The following is a 27,097-nucleotide window of genomic DNA, read 5'->3' as shown; positions in this document are numbered from 1 at the left end:
AGAGGCAGGAGGGTGGGAGAGAGAGAGACAGTCAGACAGAATGAGGGAGAGGAGCCAAGCTCGTACTGTTCTCAGAATCCCACTCCCTTGATAACTGACCACTGCTGTGATGGGGGCTCAGTACACTGAGGAGTGTGGGGGCTCCATGACCAAACCTTCTCTTAAAGGCTCTGCCGCTCAGCACGATTGCTTTGGGGTCACATGAACTTTTAGAGGCACGTTCAAGCCATAGCGAGTAGATAACAAGGGTTTGTCGCTTCCAAAGACACCGCTGCTGGGCTGCTGAGCTGTGGGGAGCACCTTACGCTGTGTCACCTCCTTCCTTTGTTGGCTGCAGTAGAAACGGGCTCCAGTGCAAGGGGAGGGAGGTTGGCAGGACACTGGGTGACCGGAGGGGTGAGGAAGGTGGAGCCAGTAGGGTGGAGGATGCTCCAGGGGCAGGGCAGCCTCGGACCTCTCAGCCCCACACCCGTGACTCCCCCTCCTCTCTGAGCCTCCTGAAGGTCCTCAAGCACCTCTGACTCCCACAGTCTGCAATATTCCTTCTACACCTCAAATTCCCACAAGAGAAACTCAGGTGTCCACCACTGGATTAATGTGTTACAGGTTGAGAGGGTGTTCAATGAGAAATGTTCAGGACACATGAAATAAAGTCCAAGGCTCCCCAGCTGACTGACCAGACCCCCCACCACCGGAGGAACCCTAGGAAAACCTTACAACTGAGTTGTCATCCATAAGGAGACAGGCGGTTAGACACACCTCATCATGCCCCCTCCCTGGTGAGGACATATCAGATATGAAATGATTAACAGGACCTAAGGCCAGCCAGGGTGACAGTTAAACCACATCTGCAGGTCATCAACTGCCTTAATAGACTTATCCCTGATTAGGAGACTTCCCTAACTTCAAACATTCTAAGCTTTTAGACAAATCCTCATCTCTTTAACCAATTACTAATGCAGGGAAAGTTGAGCCCACCTGTGACCTGTGTGAGCCCCTGCTTCAGGAGGTCCTACTCTGGGGCTGAGCTGACACGCACCTTCCAGGCCCTGACTCAGGGTCTCACCTGTGATTCCTTCCTCCATGAAGGTGTGAAACCCAGCAGTGACCTGGCCACCTCAGGCGTGTGTTCTCAGAACCTCTTGCGGCCATATGCTCTGGGCTATGGTCACACATATTCAACTCAGAATAAACCTCTTGTACAGAGTTTTGTTTTTTTCCTGTTAAAAGTGGGGTGAGAAAGACTTTCCTCAAGGGACTGTGACATTAGCTATAGGGACCACTGCAATGGGGTCTCCAAATAGGAGAGGGACTCTGGACTCAGATCTGACTCCAGTCAGGACCAGTGCGGGGTTTATAATCTAGTAGCAGGGAGGGACTTGGGTGGAAACAAGGCAGAGATTCCGGAATCCCTAGAGCAGCGTCATGGCAGGGTGTTCACTTTGCTCACCCCTCCCGGCTCTAATGAAGCAGCACCTGCTGTGCTCTGCCCAGGGGTCCTCCATGAGGAGGGGGATTTTTCCACTCTCCACGTGGTTCCAGGACTCCGGGCTGCAGCTGCTCCCCAGTGACTGGGGGCGGGAAGGAGAGAGGGTCAATGGGTGTTCAGGTCAGTGGGTGCAACTGGACCACACCAAAGAGAAGTCTGCACAGGCGAGGGTACTCCAGTGTGCTCTATAATGTCACTGAAGGTAGACATTATCAGCCCATAGGGACATCTGGTCTCAGCCTTGACGTCCCGCACTGGGGACACCAACTGTGAGATTCCTCCTCCCTTAAACTGGGGCAAACAGTTAAAAATTATTTCTAATGCCAGTACTAAACCAGGCTGCAGTGAACATCACAGGTAATCTGCTGATGAGATTACAAAGTCAGACGGAAAGTCAGCCCCTTCACTCAGCAGAAACAGTCTTTACACGTTCTGAAGATAACTAACAACTAGTCCTCATGGAATAAGGCTTAACGCTCAACACTGCCTCACGTGGTCTTCGGGGCTCAATCCTAAATTCAGCTGGTCTATGAGTCAGTGTCTGTGTTAATCACCGTCCTCCCAAGAAAAAACAACTTTCCCTTTGGCAAGGGGTCAGTTACAGCTTGGAGCAAGGCCCAGGAAGAGAGGACTGCTGACTTCCTTGTTGTTTGCAACGAGTTGGCTGTCAAGCCCTTAAGAAAACAAAACCTAGGTTGCAATTCTGGTAAGAGGCTTAGTTAGTTTCTAAAAAGATTTGTATACATGTCAGAGGACTGAGGAAGGAGTTACAAATAAAAGTTTTCTCTATGACATGCTCTAAGACAAGGATAGGGGAGAAAATGTCTCTATCCCATTTGGTAACAGGGGAAATTCAATTTCTTAAACTTGCCCTTACCCTTTACTTGAAGATGAAAGAGGCTTGATTCCTAAACAGACAGGCTTTGCCCATAAAGATAGACGGCTGATATTTTAATGATGAAGGTTAAGTGTTTCTTTTGGCTTACCACAAACTGTGGTTAAGTAATTAATCCCATTTTTAAGCCTCAAAAGATTAGCTTGCTCCTCAATACTATGTATTACACCCAAGAAAAAGTCTCAAATGGGCCAGTGCAATGGCTCATGTCTGTAATCCTAGTACTCTGGGCAACCAAGGCATGTGGATTGCTTGAGCTGAGGAGTTTGAGACCAGCCTGAGCAAGAGCAAGACCCCCATCTCTAAAAATAGAAAAACTAGCCAGGGGTTGGGGTGGGCACCTGTAGTCCCAGCTACTTGGGAAGCTGAGGCAGGAGGATCACTTGAGCCCAAGAGTTTGAGGTTGCTGTAAGCTGTGACAACACAGCACTCTACCCAGATTGACAGAGTGAGACTGTCTCAAAAAGGAAAAAAAAAAAAACCGTCTCGAATGGTCTGCCTTCATTCTCAGCTGTCTGCGTGCATTAAATCATGACAGCAGGAATGTGTTCTGCTGTTGCTCAAATCAAGGAGCAGGCGCTCACTGAGTGGGTGAGAACAGACTCCATCAGGGCGATACTGTCACAGCCGGGAGAAGACACAGGGACTCTGCGCTGCAAAGCGAGAAGGAGGACGTGAGGGGAGAGCCAGGGACGGACACATCACATCAAGTTCCAAAGGAGTGGCTGGCACCCGTGCCTGGTCCATCTGGGGGCCTCACAGACCCTATGCAAGGTGGGTTCCTCCTCCTTCCCCCAACAGAGACTGAGACAGGGTCCCTGTCTATGGGGGTTCCTGAAACCAATAGCAAGTTCTTCCCACAGCCTTGAGTTTCCTCAGGAAGGCACTTTGAGGGGCCAGGGCATCTAGGGCTGTGCCCTTGGACTGTTAGACCCTACGCTGGTGTTTGGGCTGATATTTACGACCAAGGTTGAGACCTAGTTAAGGACAAGCCCAGCGGCCGCTGGCCAGAGATGGGCCAAGAAGAGAATTTTCCCCACTGTTCTTAGAGCAGTTTTGCCTTATTCAGTGAAACTCATGAAATTCTCATCACAGGTGATTCACTCACTGCCTGGCGTGCTCCCAGATCTTCCTCATACTTGACGGGGGCCTGGAACCCTTCAGCTTTTGCTGTCATTATCTGGAAAGGGGACAGATAAGCCCGTGAGGAAGACACCAACAATTCACCAGGTAATCAAAGATATAAACAAATAACACTCATGTTGGCGTGGGCTGACTGGCTCCAAAAGTTCTGCCTGTACAGTTGGAGATTTGCCTTGATTTTATTCATTCATTGGACCCTGCATATCTGAGAGGGTGCCCTGGGTGAAAGCCACTTCCTACTTGTTCCCCAGATCTCAGTGTTTTCTGCCAAGGCTGACTTAGGCACACCTGTGTTGTCTCAGTCAAGTGTGAATGGATCTGCCCTTGGGGAAAATGTCACAGGAATGTTTGTGAGTATCTTGACTGCCTCTGGGCATTCTGGTAGAGAAAGGCGCTGTATGTAGTTATCTTAGGGCTGTGACCAGGTTCTGCTGTTTCCTGGGGAAAACTCAAATAAATTGTAGCAGTTTACAGAGTTACAAAGTTCTGTTCAGCAGTTTGTATTGAGACCTGTCTCTTACTTTTTCTAAGACTGCCAGTTTCTGGGCCACTGGAGCTGAGGTAACACTCGCTGTTTCATCCCGACTTTTAACACTGCACAGTCAAGGTCACGTAGCCACCTGCTTCAGTTCTGATGTGAACCCCGGAAACTCCTTTGCAATGTGAGGGAGCTAAGGCACTAGAGCAGGGGTCCTCAAACTGCGGCCTACGGGCCACATGAGGCGGTGTGATTGTATTTGTTCCCGTTTTGTTTTTTTTACTTCAAAATAAGATATGTGCAGTGTGCATAGGAATTTGTTCATAGTTTTTTTTTTAAACTATAGTCTAGCCCTCCAACAGTCTGAGGAACAGTGAACGGGCCCCCTGTTTAAAAAGTTTCAGGATCCCTGCACTAGAGAATCATAAAATTTTGGTTCTAAGACTGGTCACAGAATCAGAAGTGATGGGGGTGCTGGATGTCTTGATGACTCTAAGATACGACTCACTTACCCTGTGAAGTCTAAAACTCACGTCCTAATCTGCCCCTCCAAAAAGAGGAACATAAACGATTACCCTGTGTGAAGGTTATTCACCAATTTATTATCATTAGTGTCCTAATTTTTTCTTTATGTAATGCTTTAGCAAGAGCCCAAGTTATATGAAATAGCAGATTATTTTTTGGTAGTTACTTTCTGATAGTTTTTTTTTTGAAACCAAGAAGATATAAATAATATAGGCAGAACCTTACTATTGCAAATGATGCCTGAAGCCTCAAACTGATAGTAATTAATACTCCATGAGCACCATATCGGCATTTCTTTTCTTTTCTTTCTTTTGTTTTTGAACGCTGGTCAGGATTGCACCTCATCTGGACTACAGCATCGTCAGAAATGGATATCCCTGTCACAGAGCAAGGACAGGGGAGATAAACGTGCTCACAGGAGGTAAAAAGGGAAATTTCCTTTCAATTTAACTTTTGCTTATTTTATGTTTATTTTTATTCTTTGCTGTTTTTTCCCCCCTTGAGACAGAGTCCTACCCTATGCCCTGAGCATAGTGCAATGACGTCACAGCTCCCTGCAACCTCAGACTTGGGCTGTGGGCATCCTGCTGCCTCAGCCTCCAGAAGCCCCTGGGATTACAGGCACTTGGTGCAGCGCCTGACTGGGTTTTTCCATTTTTTTAAGAGTCAGGGTCTTGGGCAGCACCTGTAGCTCAAAGGAGTAGGACGCCGGCCCCATATACTGGAGGTGGCTGGTTCAAACCCAGCCCCGGCCAAAAAACTGCAAAAATAAATAAATAAATATGTATTTAAAAAAAAAAAAAGTGTCAGGGTCTCACTCTTGCTCATGTAAGTCTCGAACTCCTGAGCTCAGGCAATTCTCCCTCCTTAGCCTCCCACAGTGCTGGGATGATAGGCATGAGCCACCTTGCCCAGCCCAATTTAACTTTTGATTTTTTATGGAGGGTCAGTTTTGAAAAATAGTCATTATCCCTTCCTCTAAATTGTGTGTGTATATCTGTGTGTGTATCTGTGTGTCCGTGTATGTGTGTATATGTGTGTCTGTGTATATGGTCTGTGTGTCTCTGAGTGTCTGTGTGTCTCGGTGTAAGATATTCAACTGTTTTAAATGAGGCATGATGAAGGGGCGTGATCATGGCACAAACAAAAAAAATAGGTCTGTAGCTGGCTGTTTCTTACAGTAGTCTAACATCATCCCTGTTGAGATTACAAATTTCTTATCATAACTCATGATAATATATGTTGATTCTGAATGGGAAACTTTATTTTGGCAAAAATTAATGATATTTTTATGAGTATATAATACTTTGCTTTAGAATTCTCCTTCATAATCAACCTGTAACATCATGTCAACGCCCCTCTGCACACAGAGCAATACGGAGCCAACTGTTTCCCGCCTCCTTTCCCTTGGTTAGCCTCTCAACAGTGAGCAATCTGGGTGTTGCCTGCCGCTTGGTTTTATAACCTTTGAATGGCAGGCAACCAGGGCGTTGCCCAACATCAGAGACAGAGGGAGGAAACAGGATGTGCTGAGCAGAGGAGGAAGAGGCAATGGATCTCCAACACCGGCGGGTGAAACTGAACGATGGCCACTACATGCCGGTTCTGGGGTTTGGCACCTACGCACCTCCAGAGGTAACAAAGGGGTCTTGGTGTTGTAAGCTCAAAAAAATAGACCCCACCCTGGATGAGTGGAAGGCAACCTGGTTGTCAGGATCACTGCCTGTGTGGCTGGGGCCTCTCCTGGTTCTAAGTTTTGCAGGCTGGAAATAGTCTATGTACCAGACAGAAGCAAGTCACACTTTGCTCAGCGTCCAGGTCCACGCTTAGGGCCTCCCACCGACTCTTTCCTCTCCTGCTTCTGTCTGTTTCCCAGCCTGGCAGGTGAATTCCGCAGAGGAATGCGCCTGCTGCTCTCTTTCTGGCATACTCATTGCAAAGGCAGCCATTTCTTTATAATTCAAGAAATCTTTCCCCCTTCTAAGTAAACATGATCCAAAGCAATCTTTCCAGTAAAAGTTACTGGATATGGGGCGGGTTTAAAAATTGGGAGAGTATCGCTGTTCTGCAGGGTCATGGCCTTGAACACCACACAGAAATACTGGACCTGGAATAAATAGAATTGCCCATGTAGTCGCTTCTCTCTAGGAAAATTACCTGAAAGGAAACTGCGCCATCATTTTCGTAGAAAACTAGGACCTAATGAGGGAAAGTTTTAACTACTGGTCCTCGTTCACATGCATCAAATGTTTATCAGAATGATAGGGGGATGTTGTGACATGTAAGTAAGCAGAACGAACAGTCCACTGGGGTCTGAACTGTTGGTAGGCTGGAGGAAAGTCTGCAGTTCCACCACCGTGACCTAGCTACAAGTGACCCAAGGGACTAGGGGCTGGTTACTTAGATGTTGAGTTGCAGTGTCTTGTCTATAAGATAGGGATATGCAGAGACCTTTGGAAGACTTGCCCAGACTCGTTTACTTTGTAATATAAACTGGCATGGGGTGGTGCCTGTGCCTCAGTGGGTAGGGCGCCAGTCCCGTAATACTGAGGGTGGCAGGTTTGAACCTGGCCCTGGCCAAACTGCAACAAAAAAACAGCCGGGCGTCATGGCAGGCACCTGTAGTCCCAGCAACTCGGGAGGCTGAGGCAAGAGAATCCCCTAAGCCCAAGACCTGGAGGTTGCTGTGAGCCGTGACACCACCGCACTCTACCAAGGGTGACAAAATGAAGCTGTCTCTAAAAAGAAAAAAAAAAAAAAAGCATATGCACTAGTAAAACAAAACAAAAAAAAAACTGGCATGAAGGGGGGTTAGATGAGGACACCCCTGGAGCTGCAGCCTCAGTCTGTCTGGGAGTGGGTTGGAGCCACAGTGCTGATCAAGGCCAGTGTCAGGGGAGGACAGGGAGACCCAGGATACACCTCTTTGTAATTCACCTTTAAAAGCAAGCTTCTGAAATATTTAAAAAGAAATGGAAAATTGTCTCTTTGACTCAGCTTTTTTGTCTCTTTACACATGCACTTTCAAATGTTTATCCAAATTGGTAGATAAGACAATCATTTTAAATTTCACTAGAATGATGTTTTTCCTAAAAGGGTTGGCTTGACTTTTAGGGCTGACACCTACTTTACTAACCTTTTACAGGCTGCGGTCAATTCTTATGTATGATCTACATCCTTACATCACACTGTTACCCCCGATGTTTAGTTCTTTGGTACAGACAGCATAGAAAAGTGATAACGTAATAGACCGAAGCCTTGGTAGTACCTACTCTCAAAATTAGACCTACAGGCCTGCATCCTCCCGATTTCCTAAGTTGCATGTGTGGTGACTGTCACTGAGCTCTTTTTGCTAATGGCAGGGTTTATGTATACCCATTTGCTTTTGGAAAACATGTTTTGGTGGGTGCTAGGCAGAAAGAGGGTGTCTATGACATCATCCCCCAGTGAAAATCTGAGGAATGCAGACGCTGCCAAGCCTCCCTTGTAGGCGACATTTCCCGTACGCTAACAGCGGATGATGCTGAAGGGATGTGGTGTGTTCTGCTCACTGACCCCGGGAGATGACTCACGGAGGCTCGCACTGTGTTTCTTCTAAACTTCACTGCATGCACATTTTCTCTGTGTTAACTTCACTATATAAAAATAACTATGAATCACTATGTTAATAAGCATAATGGTGCGCTAAGTCCTGTTAATTTTTCCAACTAATCAGTGACCAGGCACGTTCTTTGGGCCACCCCCCACCCCATGCCTGTGATCAACCAGTGATTGCCCAGGACTGAAGTGAATCCTGGGTTGCCCAACCTTTGCATAATAGTAATAAAATTATTCCTATTCCTATTCCTAACTAGTGTAGTAATTGTAAACTAGAAAGGGAAGGATTCAGGAAAAATGAGACAGGTTCAAAGCTGATTCTCGTGAAGGTCACTGCTTGTGCCTGAGCTTCCTCTCAGTCACTGGGGCCTCCTCATCCTACCTCTGGTGCTCCTCCAGGTTGACAAGAGCAAGACTGTGGAGGCCACCAAATGGGCCATAGAAGCTGGGTTCCGCCATATTGATTCTGCTCACCTGTATGAAAATGAAGAGCAGGTTGGGCTGGCCATCCGCAGCAAGATTGCAGACGGCTCTGTGAGGAGAGAAGACATCTTCTACACGTCAAAGGTGCAGTGTCATGGGGTGCTGGTGAGGGCACGATGGAACGTGGTGGGAGAGAGGTGACAGTAATGTGACTGGATCGGTAATTGTCGGTGAATGGTGCTCATCGGTTCAACTTGTGTTCACACGTGTGCTTGTATTAAAACTACAGTGGAAAGCAGGGAATGATGAGGGCCCTCTCAGCCTTGCTGTGTTCAAGTTAATCACTGTAATCACTGTCACTTTGCTTTTGTGACACTCAGCTCAAATCAGGGCCACTACAAAATGTCTTATTATCCTGAATCTCAATGGTCACCATTGTCAGACAGAGATAAAAGAGGTATGTGACTATGAAACAAAACACAGCTGAAGTTTCCTGAAGGGTGTCTAACACACATTAGAACATTAAAATCCTTTTCCCTTGAGTCTCTAAACAACAGAAATACTAATTCTTGCCCATCGATTTGAAGGGATGACAGAATTAGACCATCAAACTCTCTATAAGCTCTGTGAGACACAAGACAGATGACAGGAGTAATTATTACTTGGTAATATTTGTTATCTTTTGTGTAATTAGCCTCCATTTTCAGTAGCTGTCCTGTATATCCAGCATATAATTGAGTTCATATGGATAGTTCAGATCAACTGGAAACACAGGAAATGGAAGGGAATTTCTTTTTGCCAGTGATCAACCATGTTGAAACAGTAGGAAAATGTTTAAAAATTAAATAAAGCAAACTAATAACATTGTTTAAAGCATTTATCCAACACAACGTTCTTTCCTTAACCTCTACAGCTTTGGTCCACTTTCCATCGACCGGAGTTGGTCCGACCAGCCTTGGAAAAGTCACTGAGAAAACTTCAGCTGGACTACGTTGACCTGTACATCATTCATTCCCCAATGTCTTTCCAGGTAGGCGACTGGGGTGATCAAACCCCTTCCACGTTGCCGTGGTCACCCCCACCGTCAGCATGAATGGCTGGATTAAGGTTTTTTCTTAGGAGGGTGTAGGGTTTATCGAGCGGGAGAAGAACCCTAAATATAACCCCAATTCTCCTCATGTTAGTAAAGTTCACACTCCGACTTCTCTACTGCATGCCAACAGGAGAAGAAAGCCTCAAAGCATCTGTCTCAAAAACTTGAGAAATTAACAGAAGCCGCGTTCAAGGCTCTGTCCCCATCGTGACTTCTCAGCCTCTCCCTTGGGATAGTCACAGACACAGATGTCACACAGCTGGCGCTCACCCACACTGCTGCCGTGGGGAGCATAGTGGGTTTCTCCATCTCTCGCCGTTAGATGCTGAGACAGATTTGGAGAGACTCACTGGGTTGGTTTCAAACCACAGACCTTTATGGGACTTGGGAAACTTCCTTGTACCTCTTACTATTCTTTTGAACTGGAGTTTTGCAACTGCACTTAGCTAATAATTACCATATTGTATACTGCTCAAGCTACTGTAAGCAAAGGAGTTTATTGGATCACGTAAATAGGAAGTCAGAGCCTTGGCTATGTGTCAGGATTTGATGAAGTCTTCAGAAACTTTTCTCCATCCTTATCTGTGTATTCAAACAGGTTTGCTGTATTTTTTTTGTCCCACCTTTCATCAATCCTGACGATTATGGCCTTGGAACAATTTAAAGCCCATAGTCATTAACATATGAAAGCTTCTCTGGGTCTTCCAACATACAAATTAATCTTAAACAAAGAATCTCCAATGACCATGTTGGGGTCATGGTCCTACCTGTGGACGTAACACGGTCAAGAGGATAAGGAGCCCTGACCCTCATGCCTGGGCTGAGATCTCATGCAGGACTATTGGGAGATCTTTCTCGATGAAATGTTCTCCCTACCCCAGTAACTGCTCAGAAAGCTCTTACCTTGTCCCGGATCTGAACCATGTGTCCCTCTAGTGGACAGATGTGGTGGTGGTGGTGTTTCAATTCCAGTTTGCAGAGTTGCTTGTTCTCAGAATTGAGTTTGTTATTTCCAAGAGACACAGATATAAAATTTATCTCTTTGAAAAAGATTGTTTCTCAGGGAAAGAGGCATTTTCTAGGAATATAGAGGGGAAGACAAACATAACACAAGTCAACTGTCAGGCGGCCTCATCGGGAGCTGGGAAGACGGTATTTATTCATACTTATAAAAGATGGACAAGATTAGAGGGAGCTCCTCCTGAAGACATGGCCTACAGCTGCATGGGAAATACATTGCAAATACCAATTTTGGGGATGTTGCCGCACCTTGTCACACACAAAGGATTAGCCCCTGGAGGTGTATCTGGCAGTGGCTAGGAGAGGAGACAATTTGTGACAGCACTAAAATGACTTCTGTTTAGCCAGGTGAGGAGCTTTTCCCAAAAGATGAAAATGGAAAAGTGATATATGACATGGTGGATCTCCGTGCCACGTGGGAGGTGAGTGTGCGGGGAGAGTGGGGTGGGGACCTGCTTCCCATCTTCCACCTACGGTATTGGGATGTGCGCCATCCTATCCACACATCCACAAGCTTCATGGGGGAGTCTGTCTGCATGTTTGGGGGGAGAATGAAACAGAGAGAAATGGGGCTCTAACCGTTCTATCTGCATGGACTGTGATCTGCAGTCAGCTGCACACGCGATCCTTCACAATTCCTCCCTCCCCAGGCCCTGGAGAAGTGTAAAGACGCTGGATTGGCCAAGTCCATTGGGGTGTCCAACTTTAACCGCAGGCAGCTGGACATGATCCTGAACAAGCCCGGGCTCAAGTACAAGCCCGTCTGCAACCAGGTGAGCTCGGCAGACCCGTCTCCTTCCTGTTCCTCTGTCCTTCCTCCTGCTCTCCTGACACGTGGCCATCTGACGTTCCCTCCCATTTGTCTCCTCTTTGTGGAGCAGAAGATTCTGCACAGCACAGCCCCTGTCTAGAGAGGCATGGGGGACCTTCAGTTGTATCTCTGCTTGGAAAAGTCTTAGTCAAATTTGGGGAGAGCTCAGAGCAGAAGTGTGTACAGTAAGTTGGAGAGGTGAACTTGGTCAAGGAGGCCTGGACTGGTGGATCAGACCTGGGGACAGGGACTGGTCATTCCCGGAGCTGTGAAGGGTACGCAGGGACTGATGGGTGAGGTGATTAGCAGGGGACTGAGAACAGGTGGGAAGGCCGTGAGGGTGCGGTATGGGCAGCAGGGAAGGAGAGGAGAATTACAGGAGGTGGGTGCTGGGGGTCGAAATGGGGTTTGGATGCCTGAATCCTTGGTCTTCTTATTTCTACTTCAGGGGTTCATGAACACGGCAAAGATAAATTCAAAGTTAACTGGAGACAATAAAAGTCATCCAGGTGTGAGAAAGAAACTTTGCTGTTGTGGAGACACCTGTTTATGGTGGATGAAATCAACACTGAGGCTCTTGAGCAGAACACGGAGCTGCCCTGTGCCCACCCCCGGCCCCAGCCGTAGTCTGCTCCCCACATCCCAGCCAGCACCCCCCATCCTAGCCTGCTCCCCAACAAGAGCTCAGGCTGGCAACTGACCATGTCTCCCTCTAGTGGACAAATGTGTTTTTAAAAATCCAGTTCAAGGAGTTGCTTGTTCTCAGAAATGAATTTATTAATTTACTCTTTCCAGACATATGGCTATAAAATTTATGTCTTTAAAAAAGATCGTTAATTGGGGCTAAAATTCTCAGCTCAAATTTAATTTTACAGGATTTTTATCTTCTATACAGCTTCTTGTTTTATAATCTTTGTTCACCTTGATGTTACGGTTCCACATGCCTCCCGTCTGGGTCATCTACAGGTGGAATGCCATCCCTATCTCAACCAGAGCAAGCTGCTGGATTTCTGCAAGGCCCACGACATCGTCCTGGTGGCCTACAGTGCTCTGGGGACCCAGCGAGATAAACGATGGTAATGGGACAGTAGCAGTTTACCTAAAATATCACTCGGACTAAGAGTTGTTTTAGTGATGCTGCACTCCGTTTTCTGGAGTTAGCTGTTGGGTGGCTCAGGGACGGGGGAGAAGTTGCATGTCTAACAACATCCCAGGAAATGCTGATGCTGCTGGCCCGGGACCACCCTGGAGAAGCCTTGGTGTACAGTGGACGCCTGGGTCTGTTTGGGAAGCCCCCGCTAGGCTCAGACCCAATACTCGGCCTCAGGAGCTCAGCATTGTCGCCCTCCTTCCAGGGTGGACCTAAACTCCCCCGTCCTCCTGGAAGACCCAGTCCTATGTGCCCTGGCCAAAAAGCACAAGCGGACCCCGGCCCTGGTCGCCCTGCGCTACCAGCTGCAGCGAGGGGTCGTGGTGCTGGCCAAGAGCTACAATGAGCATCGGATCCGAGAAAACATGCAGGTGATGGGGGCTGGACCCGGGTTCCTGCACGGGGAGAGGGGTGGGCTTCCCCCAATAGCCTGGGCCATGTCCCCCTCCAGATGCTCTGGGCCTGGGCTGTGCGCATCCCCCGGGCTTCCTGCCGCTCCCAGCAGCACAGGCAGTAGGGGGAGAGGTCCTCAGGGCCCCAAGCAGAGATCTGGGTTTGAGGGTTACATCTGCAGTGGGCTCTGTCTCCCCAGAAACGTGTCCTTCTCTCTGTTTCTGAAGTGAGAGTTTTGGACGAGGTGAAGGGGTCTCCAGATTGTGTGTGTGTGTGTTTTACTCATATACCTATGTAGTCAAATTCTCCTGTCCCTGGGGCTCCCGCACGTGTAAGGGGGATGATGCGGGGGACGACTGTGCTCCGCGGTGATCACCGGCCATGGCCTGGGCGCTCTCTCTGCCCCGTACAGTTTCCAACCTCCAGCCACCTAGCCCAGGCTTCACCCCCTCACACAGCACCAGCCAGGGCAGTGAGTGGACAGGTGTAGCCTCTCCAGGTCTGGGCTGTTTTCATAAACAAACGTTTCTGCACCTAAATAGTCAAATTCTTCACACCATTCCCTTGTGAATGTGAGGCCTTTTGATAAATTTTTTCTACTGAGAATTTTTAAATGTACAGAAATGATTAAAGAAGGAAGCAATGAACTCCTCCTCCCCAAATTCATCACGTGTTACGTTGCTGACATTTCTTATTTTCTTCCTCCCGCGCATTCTCTGCGCCACTGTTCAGAGTATTTCTAGGGATTCGTGGATCATTTTGTCCAAATGTTAGCAATGAGGGGCATCTTTCTGACATTTAAAATATCTCAAATTTAAACAATGAGGTCCTCTCCAGCCAGTGTCCATGTGCTTTGAACACGACATCATTTGTGTTTGGACAAGTCCTGGCTTGAATTGTGTTGAAAGGTTCTTTATACGCTAAGTGTTCATTGAAAAGAGATAGAAATCCCACCATATCCATCCAATTTACTATATCAACTTATGCATTGCAAAAATTTGCCTCTTGATTCTTCTGAATATTGTATTTTTTAAATGTTTGAAAAGTGTCAGGTTGTTTCTGATCCATCATCTTCTGAGATCTTCTCTTTGAGTGCAGAGCTGTGCTGTGTCCCTACATTTTACCTAGCAAGGGAGTCTGTACGTTTCTGTCCTGGTGTTCATTAACCACTTGAGTGTTTGGCTGGACATCTTTCATAACTTTTGGAAACATCAGATATTTTAAGTATTGCCTCTGCACCACACTCTCCGAGACGCCTGGGTGCTCTTGATTGGCAGTTATGTAGTCTCAGACTGATGACAATTTGCTACTCCTGTCATAGGTTTTCCAATTCCAGTTGACTGCGGATGACATGAAAACCATAGATGGCCTGAACAGAAATTGCCGCTATTTCATCTCTAACTTGTAAGTAACTTTGGTTAATATGTTGTCTAACTTTGTTTTCTGAAGAGGAATGTAGGACAGGTGTTAAGTCACCTCAACACCAGGAAGGCAAGGCCAGACTGAGTCACAAGTGCGACAGGAGTTTCTGGAACTCTCCTCCCAGATTTATTCCTGAGCTCTGTTCTCTAACAGAACAAGTGGGCCCAGGGCCAGCATGGGCCAGCATGGGCCTGTGCACTCCTGCCTCCATGGAACTTTCCAGAGCAGCCAGCGTCACTGAACCTACACCTTCCACGTGGGGACCTCATTTCTACCAGAGTCTAGTGGACGTACACTGCGGATATTCCCAGTGTAGCCTGATCATGTGTTTCAGATCTCTGTTTCTATCTCATCCTCCCCAACTTGCTTATCAACCTGTGTCCGGGCCACAGATTCCATCCTCCCCTCATGGAATGGTCACTAGATCCTGCAGATTCAGTGTCTTCAATGGTCTAGTTTCTTTCTTCCTTCTGCTTGGATATTTGCTCCTTCATGGCCCAAACACTGCATCTGCCTCTAGAACGGCTGGCCTGATGGCCGTCCATGGAGCTCTTGGTGTAGATATTCTCCAATATGGACATCTCAGCACAGAGGATGGCGATGGTTTAGAGAGGGAGGAGGGTGAAGACAAGGCCTCCTTACTGGAGGGTGTAGCAGCCCGTAGAGCCTATGGCTAGAAGGGGTGAGAGTTCTAGGAAATACCTCTATAGCTCAACAATGGAACACCTTGGTGCAAAGGGCATGGAGAGGGATTTAGCTCTCCTAACAAGCATGAGAGCTCACTAGATGAGAGCAGTGGTGAATTGGCAGTCTCTACACCTATGGTGTTGAGAGGCACGAGATCAGCCTTATATTAGGCTGGAGGAGAGGGCAGTCGGGAGCATGCATGTTCTATCACGGACTCGCTTACTCTGACTCTGTCTCCTCTCCTGCCTGCAGAACGCCAGCACAGCATCTCTCTGCTGAAGATTAACAAGCTCTACTAAAGACTAAGATATCTCTCTCTCTCGCTCTCTCTCTATTTCTCTATCTCTCTCTCTCTCTCTCTCCCCTGCAGAAGTAGATAGCCCTCAGGCACCTAAGAGAAATTGTTCCTGAGCAAGGTAGCTTAGCGGTCCACGTCCAGAACCTAGTTAAGCCAGGCCCAAGACCAAGTCCCGGGCCTGACGGGAGAGAATTGATAGCCAACAAAAGGTGCTTGCTATTCCTTCATACTCTAAGATTCTAGGATAATAGAAGGACATTTATCACAATGAGAGAGAAGAAGTTGTGTTCCTGCTGCTAATAGAGATCTTGACAGTTCATAGAGATGAAGAGACAAGATAGGAACAGGGGTACGTGTGACGGCGCGTCGCAAACACTCAGAAGCGGATGGATCCATTATCATTGTTAATATGTTATTACTTCAGGGTAAAACAGTCAGAAAGGAAAATATAAAAAAGAGAAACTAGCAAGCATTAGCAATTTCTACCACCAATTAAATATTTAATAATAACTAGTCACGTAACCATCACTTTGTTTTGTGTGGTATTTCTACATAGAGATTTTCATTAATGTATAACAGCTCTTTGGAGAAGGGCCCTACACATACAAAAATTTACAATTCTGAATCCAGTACAATATGCTTCATATGGTCAGTGGTAAGTAGTTAATTAATAAAATGCAAGTGTAGTTCCTGACACTCACATGAGCCACTCGGAAGTAGTTATTAGTGACGAGCATGTACCTCTCTTATCCCTGTTCAAAATAACAGAAAGGGTTTCTACTTCCACTGATGATCTGAAATAAAAATGGAGAGAATATCTCTTTGTCTTGGTGAAAGATACAGATCAGTGGTTCTCAACCTTCCTAACACTGTGGTTCTTTAACACAGTTCCTGAGGGTCTCGACCCACAGGTTGAGAACCACTGATGTAAATAAACACATGTGATGGGTGACTTTGAGCATTCTGTGTGTTCTATTCTAGAAAGAGAATATAACTTGAATGATTGGTTTGGGTTTTTTTTGTTTTTTTTTTTGCAGTTTTTGGCCGGGGCTGGGCTTGAACCCACCACTGCCGGCATATGGGGCCGGCACCCCATCCCTTTGAGCCACAGGCGCCACCCAGTTGGGTATTTTTTAGAGACACGTAAAGCCATGGTCACAAAAGTAAGACAGGCAGATCCCACAGCTCTCCAGAAAATAAGTTTGGTAACTCCTGCCCCAAGTGCAGCTTCCTAGGGCTCACTTTCCTATCCCCCACTAACGGAGTCATTGCATCCACATTCTGCACCATTCTTTCTCTTTGCAGACTTTCTGACCACCCCAATTACCCATATTCGGATGAATATTAGCGTGGAGGTCCTCCCATGCCTTCTGCGGCAGCCACTGTGGGGTCGTGATGCAGAGACGTCTCTGAGGCTGGTCGTCAGACACATGGCCTCTGGTGAATTCCACGCTGCTGAGCAGCCTCCGTTAGCTGGCCCTAAGTCTGCAGATCACAAAGGGAAGAAACTGGATGCATGTTTGCCATTTTGAAAAACATTAAATGTTTTTCCCTAAAGATCCTTTATCTACTCATATGTCTGTTACTTGTGTGTTTTGTTTCTTCTGACTCATTAGGGCCAAAAACTGTGATTGGCTTAGGAGTTTGGGGATGGTAGGTGCGAAGTGATACCTGCCATTTTATAGACACAGCTGAGGTGGAAGTGGTGGAGTTTCCAGTCCCTGTGGAAGGAGCAGGTAGCAGGCATTTGTCAGGCAGTGTCAAGGAAACACACTCTTTCTGTCTGGAAGGCGAGACACTGAAGCTGAAAACCCCCTTTAAAAGATAGGATAGTGGGACATTAAGACAGGAGTCTGCCATGTTTCTCATTTGCCAGCAAATTAATAAACCCCCCTTTCCTTCTCTTCAAACCACTTGCCCTCATCCTTCTGATGAAGCTATGAGGACAAGTGACAGAATCTTCCCAAGAGTGATGAATTAATGACTCTTGGATACTGCTCCACAGTGAGAAGTGGATGTTATGGCCCTAGCCCTTGAATCCCCCACCCTGTGTCTGATGGGAGCCACAGGCTGCAGCAGACGTGGTAACACAGCAGTTCCCACCTTTTATGAGACCACTGGCTTCGATCGCAGGCTCCTGAAGCCCCAAATGGCCATCAAAGTCCACTTATCCCACGGGAGAATCCTTGAGACCATGAGGAGAGGCAGAAGGGTCCCCTAAGCCCAGCCCCTCCTTCCAAGTTATGAAGTGTGTGAGCAAAGCCACCCTCCAGACCACTGGACCCTTCAGTGGCCAGCTGAAAACTAAGCCACCCCAGCTAATGCCAAGTGGGACAGAAAAATCCTATAGCCAAACTGTGCCATTAAATTCCTGACCCATGAAATGTGGTGGAAGAAGTCTCACCCTAAGCCACTGAGCTGGGGGTTGTGTGTTACGCAGTAATAGATGAGGCATCCCTTACCCATTCTCCAAGTCCCTTCCCTGCTGATACGCAGCCTTCCCAGCCTCAGGAAAGTTTCTCCAACCCACTCTTCAAATGTCTGAATGGTCTTCCTAGAACTCAATAGTTTGCTACCTTCAGCCCAGATGATCTGCAACAAAAGCCTCCCCAACTCTGCCCTGGGGGAACGGAAGCCCTTGATTATCCCAAGCCCTGGTTGTCACTAAGTCAAGGCTGACTTCTCATCCTTCCTGGCTGGTCTGTAGCACCAAAACCAAGACACAAATTCCTATCCCAGTAAAGCCTCCTGGTTACTCCTGACAGCCAGGCTTGCACCTGTCTCTGAGGAAGCAAAGCTGAGCTCTCCTACTTCCTCCTCCACCTCCTCAGTGTGGTCCCAGGGAAACAACCCCTTTTCTGACCTTACCGCCTGGGGGTGCAGGATGTCCGGGTGACGGGCTGGTCTGCTCTTTCCAGCTGCTGCTGACTTCTCTAACCACTCCATGAAAACCAGGTCCCTCCAGTTGCCCTCTCTCACTCATGTGCTGCCCCCCTGTGGCAGCTGTCACATTTTTTAGGTCCTTTCCCGTGAACCCTGCCTGTACAACCTGCCAGCCACAAAGGCGCAGGACCGTGGGTCTCATTCCTCCACTGCCTGGAACTGCGCGTGGACCCGACCCAGAGCTGGTGTCCACCGTGTTAGTTAGCTGGTGAATTAGGCCGTCCTGTTTACAACGGGTTTTTTTTTTGTTTGTTTTAATGTACAAAGTTCTCATGGGTGAGGCTATATTTTTTTTTTTTTCAAAGCCTTGGTTGGTCAGAAATAACTGTTCTTACATGGAGCTCCCATTTACTCTCCTGTTCTCTGGGCCTCTGACTTCCTCGCGCTTGGCTCTAATTTCAACTCTGTTGCTGTTAGAAGGAACAAGTAGATACTTCCTTTGTTTTCCATTTTGAATCATCCTCAATAATTTCCTATTTCTCAACAAAGACTTGTCACTCATCATGGATCAAAATTACTTTTAGGAGATTCATGGTTGGAGATGAGGAAGGTTTAGACCCAACACAAGTAAAGCAGATAGCTTCAGGCTTAGAGTCATCTCTTTGACAAACGTGCCAGTTATCAAAAGTATGACTGCTGGTTTCCTTATCCTGTTACCCTGAGTAACAGCTGTAGACTCCCCAGAGAAAACCTACTCACCACTAGTCCCAACCCTTCCACTTCAGATCATTCTATACCTACCTCTGAGTCATTATGAACAGGATATTTCTCTACCAGATGAACCTGTAACATTGAATTACTGTCTTTCCATACTACCAAAATTCATTCATCTGAATTATAAGGGGTTCTGGGTACCATAGAAAACTTAACCTAAGTTGAACAAATATTTATAGAACATTTTAAAGTTGATAGAACGCCCTCAGTAAAAGCATGATCTCTAAAATCCAAATCGTAATTCTTTTTTTTTTTTTTAACTCTGCAATCTTCATAATAACATAGTTGCCTCTGCAACAGATTTCTGGTAGGAAATTTCAGAGCAATACAACTGGTGAGCCCTTAACCTTGCAGGAAACAGTGTTATTTTATGATAGTATTGCAGTCACAACCACAAAGTCATTTCTATATGGAAAACTCTGAATTTAGGCCAAAGAAAAAATTCAGTGTATGAATTGGAATGTGCTCCTTGTTAGGACTCCAGCTTCTACTGGAATTATTTATTACCTGGAGAAGTTCATCAGAAATAAAATGTATTATCATCTCAGAAGTTCAGATGTTACATTTCATGCAGATAATCTGATCCAGTGAAGGCCATTCCTGGGTCAACACGTTGTATAGTCTCCAACTTCAAAACTAAAATCTAGAGATTCAACTATCCATCTTTAGTGTTTCGGAAGCTCACAGACAGCTGTCACCCTATATTTGTATGACATTGACATCTTGTTTTCTCCTTTGATTTTTCTGGTGAGTAACAAGTTTAGTCACCTAGCAATGACTACTTCCTAGAAGCCATCTAGACAATCCAAATGAAATCAGGGCATCTTTACTTTTTTGACTATTCTAGGTACTGGCTAAATCCTAATGGAACCCACCTTCTCATTTTGGTCAATTCCCTCGTCATTTAAAGGAAATCCTCCATAGTCTCCAACCCCCGGTCCGAGGACTAGTATTGGCCGGTTAAGAACGGGGCCACAAAGCAGGGGGTGAGCAGCAGGGAAGGGAGAGAAGCACCACCTGCATTTAGAGCCACTCCCCAGCATTCCCGTCACCGCCTGAGCCCTGCCACCTGCCACATCAGCAGTGGCATCAGATTCTCACAGGAGCGGAACCCTAACTTAACAACCTACGCCAGATGACATGAGATGAGTTCAGGTGGCGATGCGAGGGCTTGAGTCATCCTGAAACCACCACCCTCAACCCCAGTCATGCAAAAAGTGTTTCCATGTAACCAGTCCCTGACCCCAAAAAGGTTGGGGACCACTGCTCTAAAACTATCATGGTTCAAGTAGCTGATAGCTCTTTCAGATACCTGGCAGACTCAAGTAGAAAGTCAACCCTTGATTTGGTGAAGACTTTTAGTTTTGGGGGTGGTCTTGTTCCCCATAGCCATTTCCAGAAATTGGTTTATAAATGTCTGTCTGTTCCCTCGCTGGCCACTCTCAAAAGGCGGGGGGGCCAAGTCAGGTCCTGCACACCCCTCACTGCAGGTCTGACACAGTGCCGGACACCGAGTAGGGCCAGATGCATGTGTGCTGAGGTGGGGACCCTGCAGGCACTGGCCTGGGACTCACGGTGGGGACACCAGCCCATCCTCCCAGGACACCTCTGGATGTCCCCTGCAGCACACTGGCCTCCCTGGGAACCCACTGGTCTCTCCGGGCTCTGTCCTTGGATTCACTGTCAGAACCCCTGATAGCAAATCCTAGTCCGAGGCCAAAAGGGCCCCGGGATAGAACTCGCAGGATAATTGTGTGGGGGAGAAAACTGAGTGAACTGGCCGTTTTCAGCCTAACGTAAACAAAGATGAAATATTGCCAGTAATTTCAACTGTTTAAGGTTTTCTTAGGTAGTCTCCCAACCTGTTATTCATGTGCACTTGAGACAGGATAAAAACAGTCTCTCTGACACTGAAGGATTTCAGCTGGGCAGGAGAGGAGTGACTGGTCAGGGACCGTGCGGAGCCTCCCCGCAGGACGGCCAGGTTGGCAGACTCGGGGTCACCTGCACCTGCTCCGTGAAATGCTGAGGGAACGCCCCTAACTCGGGCATGAGGACAAAGAGCGACACAAAGCTCGGGAAGATCTTCCACTGCGTGGACAAGCTGCCTTCTCCGCCACAATCTCTGTCTCCAGGATTTGCTGAAACAAAAGCACCGTGAGCTTCGGGCTGGGGTCCAGCGCGGATGTTGGTCTACGCTGCCTTCTAGCGGCTGGAGTCAGTATTACACCAGCCGGGGGGTTGTGCTCCAAAACTGACAGAACGGAGTTTGGGAGACTCTAGGGACGGTTTCCAAATTCCCTTCAACTAGCTTATTCCGCGGACGAGGAAACTGAAACCCCAAAAGTCAGGTATTTAGCCTAAGATCACACAGCGAGTGGCAGAAGTGGTTAGTTAGGGCAGCGTCGCTGTCTTCCACCAGACAGGCAGGGCGTGTGGTGAGTGACCAAAGGGCTCTGCGGACACCCGGCCAGGCTTTCTGAAATTCACAAAGTGTAAAGCCTGGAGCGGTCCCCTGGGAATGTGTGGCCTAAAACAGCAGATAGGATGGAGGTAACTCAACTCAAACACAATTCGGCTCCGTGCAGCCAGGGTCCTTGTGAGAGACAATTTGCAAACTTCAGTTGCAGGGGTTGCCTGCTGTGCAGTTGTGTACCTGAAATCAGGGTTTCTGACTTAATCCCACAAGGATGGCTGGCCAGAGGCTCCTGAGCAAATGTGGGAAGGCCAACCTAGCTACCATGTGACCTGCAGGGCTGGAGACACAAGACCAGCAAGGCCAGGGTCAGCACCCAGGTGGAGATCGGCAGTTCGCTCTCATTTCCCCAGTGGAGCTGGTGACCGTCTGTTCCTCCTTCCTGTACTCCTGACCTTACAACTCAATGAGAATAAAAACAACAGATGCATCAATTGAATGCTTGCTACGTGCCGGCCAAAGGGGACATTTTGACAGGTGCTCGTGGAAGCAGGCAGACTGACCTGTGATCTTCAGAGGCGTTGCTCCCCGCTGTCAGGAGCCTCGCCCCGTCATCACCACTCGCTGTGTCCACCACGCATCCCAGAGCAGTTTCCTAATCTGGGTTCCCTGATCACACATGGGTGGGATTCGGGGGATCCACGAACTTGTGAGGGGGGAAAAAATCGCATCCTTATTTTCACTAAGCGTTGACTGAAAATGACGCTTCTTTCTAAGTGAATGTAGCAATTTTAGCAGTGCCTGCGACTGCCCCACAGGATGAGCAGAGCTTTCCTACTCATGACAACTGTCACGCATCCTGGACGGTGCTTTGAAAAGCACGGTCTTTGTGGGACCCACCTCCAGATCTAGCATGTTAACAAAGATGCTCACACTGATCACCATACACCGAACATGCTTTGTTCACGGCCGTGGTCAGCGGAACAATGGCCACCCAAAGGCGACCACATCCTAATCCCATAAACCTGTGAGTGTTTCCTTACGGATCACGGATTGTCCGGATGGATCCTTGCAGGAGGGATGCAGGAGGGGTCAGAGAGAGGTGAGGAGGGGAGGACGGAAGGAGGGCCCTGAGCCGTGGGATGCAGACAGCCTCTAGACTGGAAAAGTTGTGTTCCCTAGAAGCTCCAGCAGGAACACAGCCTTGCCAGCCCATTTGGATTTCTGACCTTCAAAACTGTAAATTGATAGATCTGTGTCACTGTGAGCCACCAGATTGGTGGCCATTTATTAATGATATGAGGGAACATAGCATGCCCATGGACCAAACCCTTCCTTTCCCCGGTACCCTCAGAAAATGCAAATAAGTAGAGGTAAGGCTCAGCCTGTTAGCACATCCCCGGGCAGGTGAGAACTCTGAGACCATCTGATCTAAGGCTTCACCTCTGCTGGGAGGTTAATTTGCCAGAAGAGCAGCCATTGCCTTATTAGCCCTAAAACTGTGACCATCAGCAGTTAGAAAAGCAAACAGAGCCGGGAAAAGGCAAATATACCCCAGCCGATCACTAAGGTTTCAGGTGGAGGCTTACGGCCAGCCGATGGGTGGTAGCCGCCTGGGCAATAGGTTGTCACTAATCCCACCCACGGGAGCACAGTTGACTGTCCTCCTTGAAGAGGGACTCAGTGGAAGAAAGCCTGCAGACAAACCAACGGCAGCCACGGTGCCTGCAGCCCCTGTCTTGCCAAGGAGCGTGCAGTGACGTTGAGTCCAGGTGCTGGATTCAGGCCACATGACCACAGTACCTGGTCAGCAGCCCTGGGTGTGTGTGGCTGGGCGGGGAGGAGAAGGTCGGGATGGAAAGGTGCAGAGAAAGACAGACAGGACTGTTCCTAGCAGGACGTGGAAGTTGGCGAGCCGAGCTGACAGAGATGGGGGCACGAAGGAAGAGTAGAAATCGGGATTCCTCCAGTGCACTGGTTCTCAACCTTCCCAATGCCGAGACTCACAGGTTGAGAACCGCTGCTCCAGCCCTTCTTAGAGAAGCGTCTGGTCTCATCTGGAAAACAGAAACTAAAGCAGAGGGCTGACACCCCTGCCCCCAGTCACACAGCACAGATCTCAGGCCAAAACTCAGATTTACAGAGTCCCAGGACAGGTTTCTGTCCATTTCCCCAAAGAAAATGGAGGAAGGAGAGAAGGGGTGATGAGAGAGAAACTAGAAAAACTAAAGAGGTAAAGTGGAGAAAAGAGAAGAAGTGAAAGATTCAGGTGGGAAAGAGGTGGAAAGAAACAGAAAAAATCATCACAAAGACCACTTTGATTTGAAAATTCATGTGCCCAGAGGATCCAAGAAAATTTTGAGAAAGAACGAGATGTGGAGCCAGCCCTGTAGATTGCAAATATTCCACAGCTATTGTGATGCAAATAGCATGTTGTTAGAGAAGTAATCACAACCACGACAGTGGCACAGAACGTGTGGTCCAGAAACAGACCAAGGAGTCTACGTGGCAGGTGGCAGTTGGGACAGAGGGACCAGTTGGTAACTGTTATTAGCACTGTGGGCGGCACATATAATGGGGAAGTTAAGTTAAACCTCTACTTCACAGCATTCCCCAGAGAAACTGAAAGATGGATAACCTCAATAAAAATGGCCATCTTAAGCAGCATTTTGAAAATACTAAAAGAAAACACAGGGCACCTTGTCAAAGAGGACGGAAGGCCTCCAGAGCCACAGCACATGGAACAGAAGCCACAAGGGAAAAGATCGATGTATCTGACTATATTAGAATTTAAAACTTCTGCTTTATTAACATACTAGGGACCACGAATAAATAAAAGTCGGGGCATAGGCCAGGAGAAATATTACAAAGCTCTAGCAAAGGACTTACAGACATAAGAGATAAAGAACTCCCAGAATCAAAACAAAAAGCCAAAAGTTAGAAAAAAAGAAATGGGCAAAGAATACAAGAAAGCAAATCAAAGAAGAATAAAAATATGCAGTTAACGTACAAAGCTGTGCCGTTCACTGGTGGTCAGGGCAGCGGCCCTCAGCCGGGAGAGGGTGTTTGTGTTTGATGACGTGGTATCTGGACCTTGTGCGTTCTCACCCAACTGGTGACAGGGAAAATGGGTGCAATCCAGAGAAAATTAGGAAAATACCCTGAAGCTAAATTTCTGGATTTTCATCACTGGGCAACTGAGGGAATGACTTGTCACAGTTGAATAAATTGAGGACACACAATCACACTTGCGGGCCCTCAATTGACTCTCAGAGTGGACAGAATCACCTTGAATGTCGGCCTAGGTGCCTGGGCAGAGAAGGACACAGGGACCTCTTGGTCACCACCCCAGCAGGGGTCACAGACAGCACAGGAGCCGGGGTGGGGGGAAAAGCCAACCCACCTGCCACACCACATCCCTCCCTGGGGTGTTCGATGCCATGGACTCCTCTCCCTCCTGGACAGGAAGACAGTCCTGCTATCGGGTCAACTCATTCTCCAAACTTCAGGGGTGAAGCTTTGTCAGGTTGGCAAATGATGCAGTTAAATTCCTTAGTGGTGGGGTTGCTCCATGTTAAATGAACAATTTGACTCAGCTGGGCAAGAGAGAGCGTGCCATCAGTCACGGCACAGTCCCCGTGCCCTCTGCTCTGTTGACCTCCCTTCCTCAGGCTGATTCATTCTTCACCCCGTTTCTCTGGGCAGCATTGAAAGAAAGTCCCCCACCCCACCCCGTGGGGGCCCAGATGGGGAGGAAGGCCCCTCAGGTGTCGGTTACTCAGCACTTGGAAAAGCTGCTGTGAGAAGAGTCCCACACTGTCCTAAAGGAACTGGAGAAAGGCAGTGAGATTGGTGTCTGGATGCACAGAGGTGCCTAGCAGAGCAGCGGGGGAGGGAAGGAGCCATGGGCAGGGCCTTGCGTCCCAGGCCCCTCCTCACTGGCATCCTGGGACCACCTGTCTCTGCCCTTGTCTTTTTCCAGCCTTAAAACCTGCATCCCGCGGTCTCCCCATCATGCCTGACCCCGACCCTCCCTGTACCCTGACTCACTTTCCATTTGTGTTCTGGAACCACCCTCCCTGTCAATCAGTAGCAGTGATGACTGCCACTCTCTAAGTGTCAGGCACACAGCCACGCACCTCTCATGTAATAAACCCTGGGTCTCTGACTTCAGGAGTAAGCGACTACATCCCAAGCTCTGGCCCCTCTGGACAGCTATGGCTGGTGAACCACCTTGCCCAAGTAGCACGCCTCAGAGTCCCCAAATACACATGCCAGGACCCACCAAAACCCTCTGGGATTCAACCTTCCGGGGAAAAGGGTAGGGAAACCACAGATGGTCTGAACTAAAATAAAATCATAAGCCCCCCAGCTAACCAAATGGACTCCCCTCCTGGTCAAGAGGACCCCAGATGTACCCTGAAGCTGAGTTGCTGGCCGTGGGAATGGAGGTCAGACACACCTCACTGTGGCCCCTCTTTTTGGAGGAGACCTCTGTGACCCCTGAGCAGACTCATGGTCATGCAAGACAAACCTTGAACCACACTTGCAGGTCCTCAAGTCACTTCACAGACCGCTCGAGTCTGGGTGCATGTCTGGCCACTTGCCTCTGATTAACAGACTTCCTTATCTTAACTTAAAACCTTCAGCCCTCAGACAAAGATTCATTTCCTTAACCAATTACAAATAAAAGAATCTTTAAAGCCGCCTATGACCCGCAATTCCCTGCTTCCGGATGTCCCATGTTTTGGAATCGACACCTTCTGTGCACTGATGGATGACTTTGCACATAATTCCTGTCTCCCTGTAATATATAAAACCACACTGTGACCCAAACACGGTGGGTACACCTGCTCAAAGCTTCATGGGCCTGGCTCTCCAGGCTGTGCTCACACACAAATAAACCTCTTTAAATTATTTCACAGAGTTTGGGTTCCTGTCCACTGACAATGGTTGGGAGGATGACTTGCTAGAGAGCCGTCACTCTGGTCTCTGGCAGGCACCCTGGTTTTGGCCAATCTCACTGGACCAATCTCTCTGGTCACCCAACCCCCATCTGCACTGACCTCCATCTGGGTACCTGATGTGTGGGGCTTCTCCCTCCACCTTCTCCCACAGAGAGAGCCTATAACTCAGTCTGTGTTTTAAAGTTGAAAAACCTAGTGTCTGGGGGCGAAGCCTGGTCCAGGTATCCCCACCTCCCCTCTCCTTACACTGGGCCAGGAATCTCCTTTGGCGGAGACCCTCTGAGCCCTGAGGCCAGGCTTCCAGGGCACCACACCCAGCACTCAGAAGGCCTCCAGACAAACAATGCTAATGGCAGCCAGAAATAGGATGGTTCTGCCTCCGGATTTCATGGTAATGAGGAAGCAACCCATGAATCAGCCAACTGAAAGGGCAGGGCAGGACCCATCACCTGGGAGCAGCACCCAGCCCACCATCTCTTCAATGAAGCGTTAAATACGACAGCAATTAAAATAACAATAAGAGCTGCGTTGGTGGGCACAGGGGACGGGGAGGTGGCCCCCGACCTCAGACGATAAGCGAATATGAAGGGTTTTTCTAAATGTGGAAGCCGCTCACTGAGCAAGGTGTCAGGG

At 48.1% G+C, this 27,097-nt stretch overlaps 1 protein-coding gene across 1 annotated transcript; it reads left to right on the top strand.

Moving 5' to 3' along the window:
* The first annotated feature begins 5,646 nt into the window (after positions 1-5,646).
* LOC128572267 (aldo-keto reductase family 1 member C3) lies at positions 5,647-16,983 on the top strand. Its single transcript, XM_053572088.1, has 9 exons — positions 5,647-6,165; positions 8,527-8,694; positions 9,464-9,580; positions 11,008-11,085; positions 11,314-11,436; positions 12,441-12,550; positions 12,830-12,995; positions 14,339-14,421; positions 16,730-16,983. Exons 1-9 carry the CDS (start codon positions 6,082-6,084, stop codon positions 16,770-16,772), a joined length of 972 nt encoding a protein of 323 aa, XP_053428063.1. The 5' UTR covers positions 5,647-6,081; the 3' UTR covers positions 16,773-16,983.
* Positions 16,984-27,097: the final 10,114 nt, after the last annotated feature.

Source organism: Nycticebus coucang, chromosome 20, assembly GCF_027406575.1.
Source record: "Nycticebus coucang isolate mNycCou1 chromosome 20, mNycCou1.pri, whole genome shotgun sequence".
In the NCBI taxonomy this organism is placed as follows: Eukaryota; Metazoa; Chordata; class Mammalia; order Primates; family Lorisidae; genus Nycticebus; species Nycticebus coucang.
This window is presented reverse-complemented; position numbering and strand designations above follow the sequence as displayed.

Bases quoted from the DNA above. Each gene is read 5' to 3' on its own strand.
- LOC128572267 (XM_053572088.1), top strand. From the start codon at position 6,082: ATGGATCTCCAACACCGGCGGGTGAAACTGAACGATGGCCACTACATG. The intron at 11,086-11,313 runs GTGAGTGTGCGG...CTCCCTCCCCAG, and splicing joins ATCTCCGTGCCACGTGGGAG to GCCCTGGAGAAGTGTAAAGA. The intron at 11,437-12,440 runs GTGAGCTCGGCA...GGTCATCTACAG, and splicing joins ACAAGCCCGTCTGCAACCAG to GTGGAATGCCATCCCTATCT.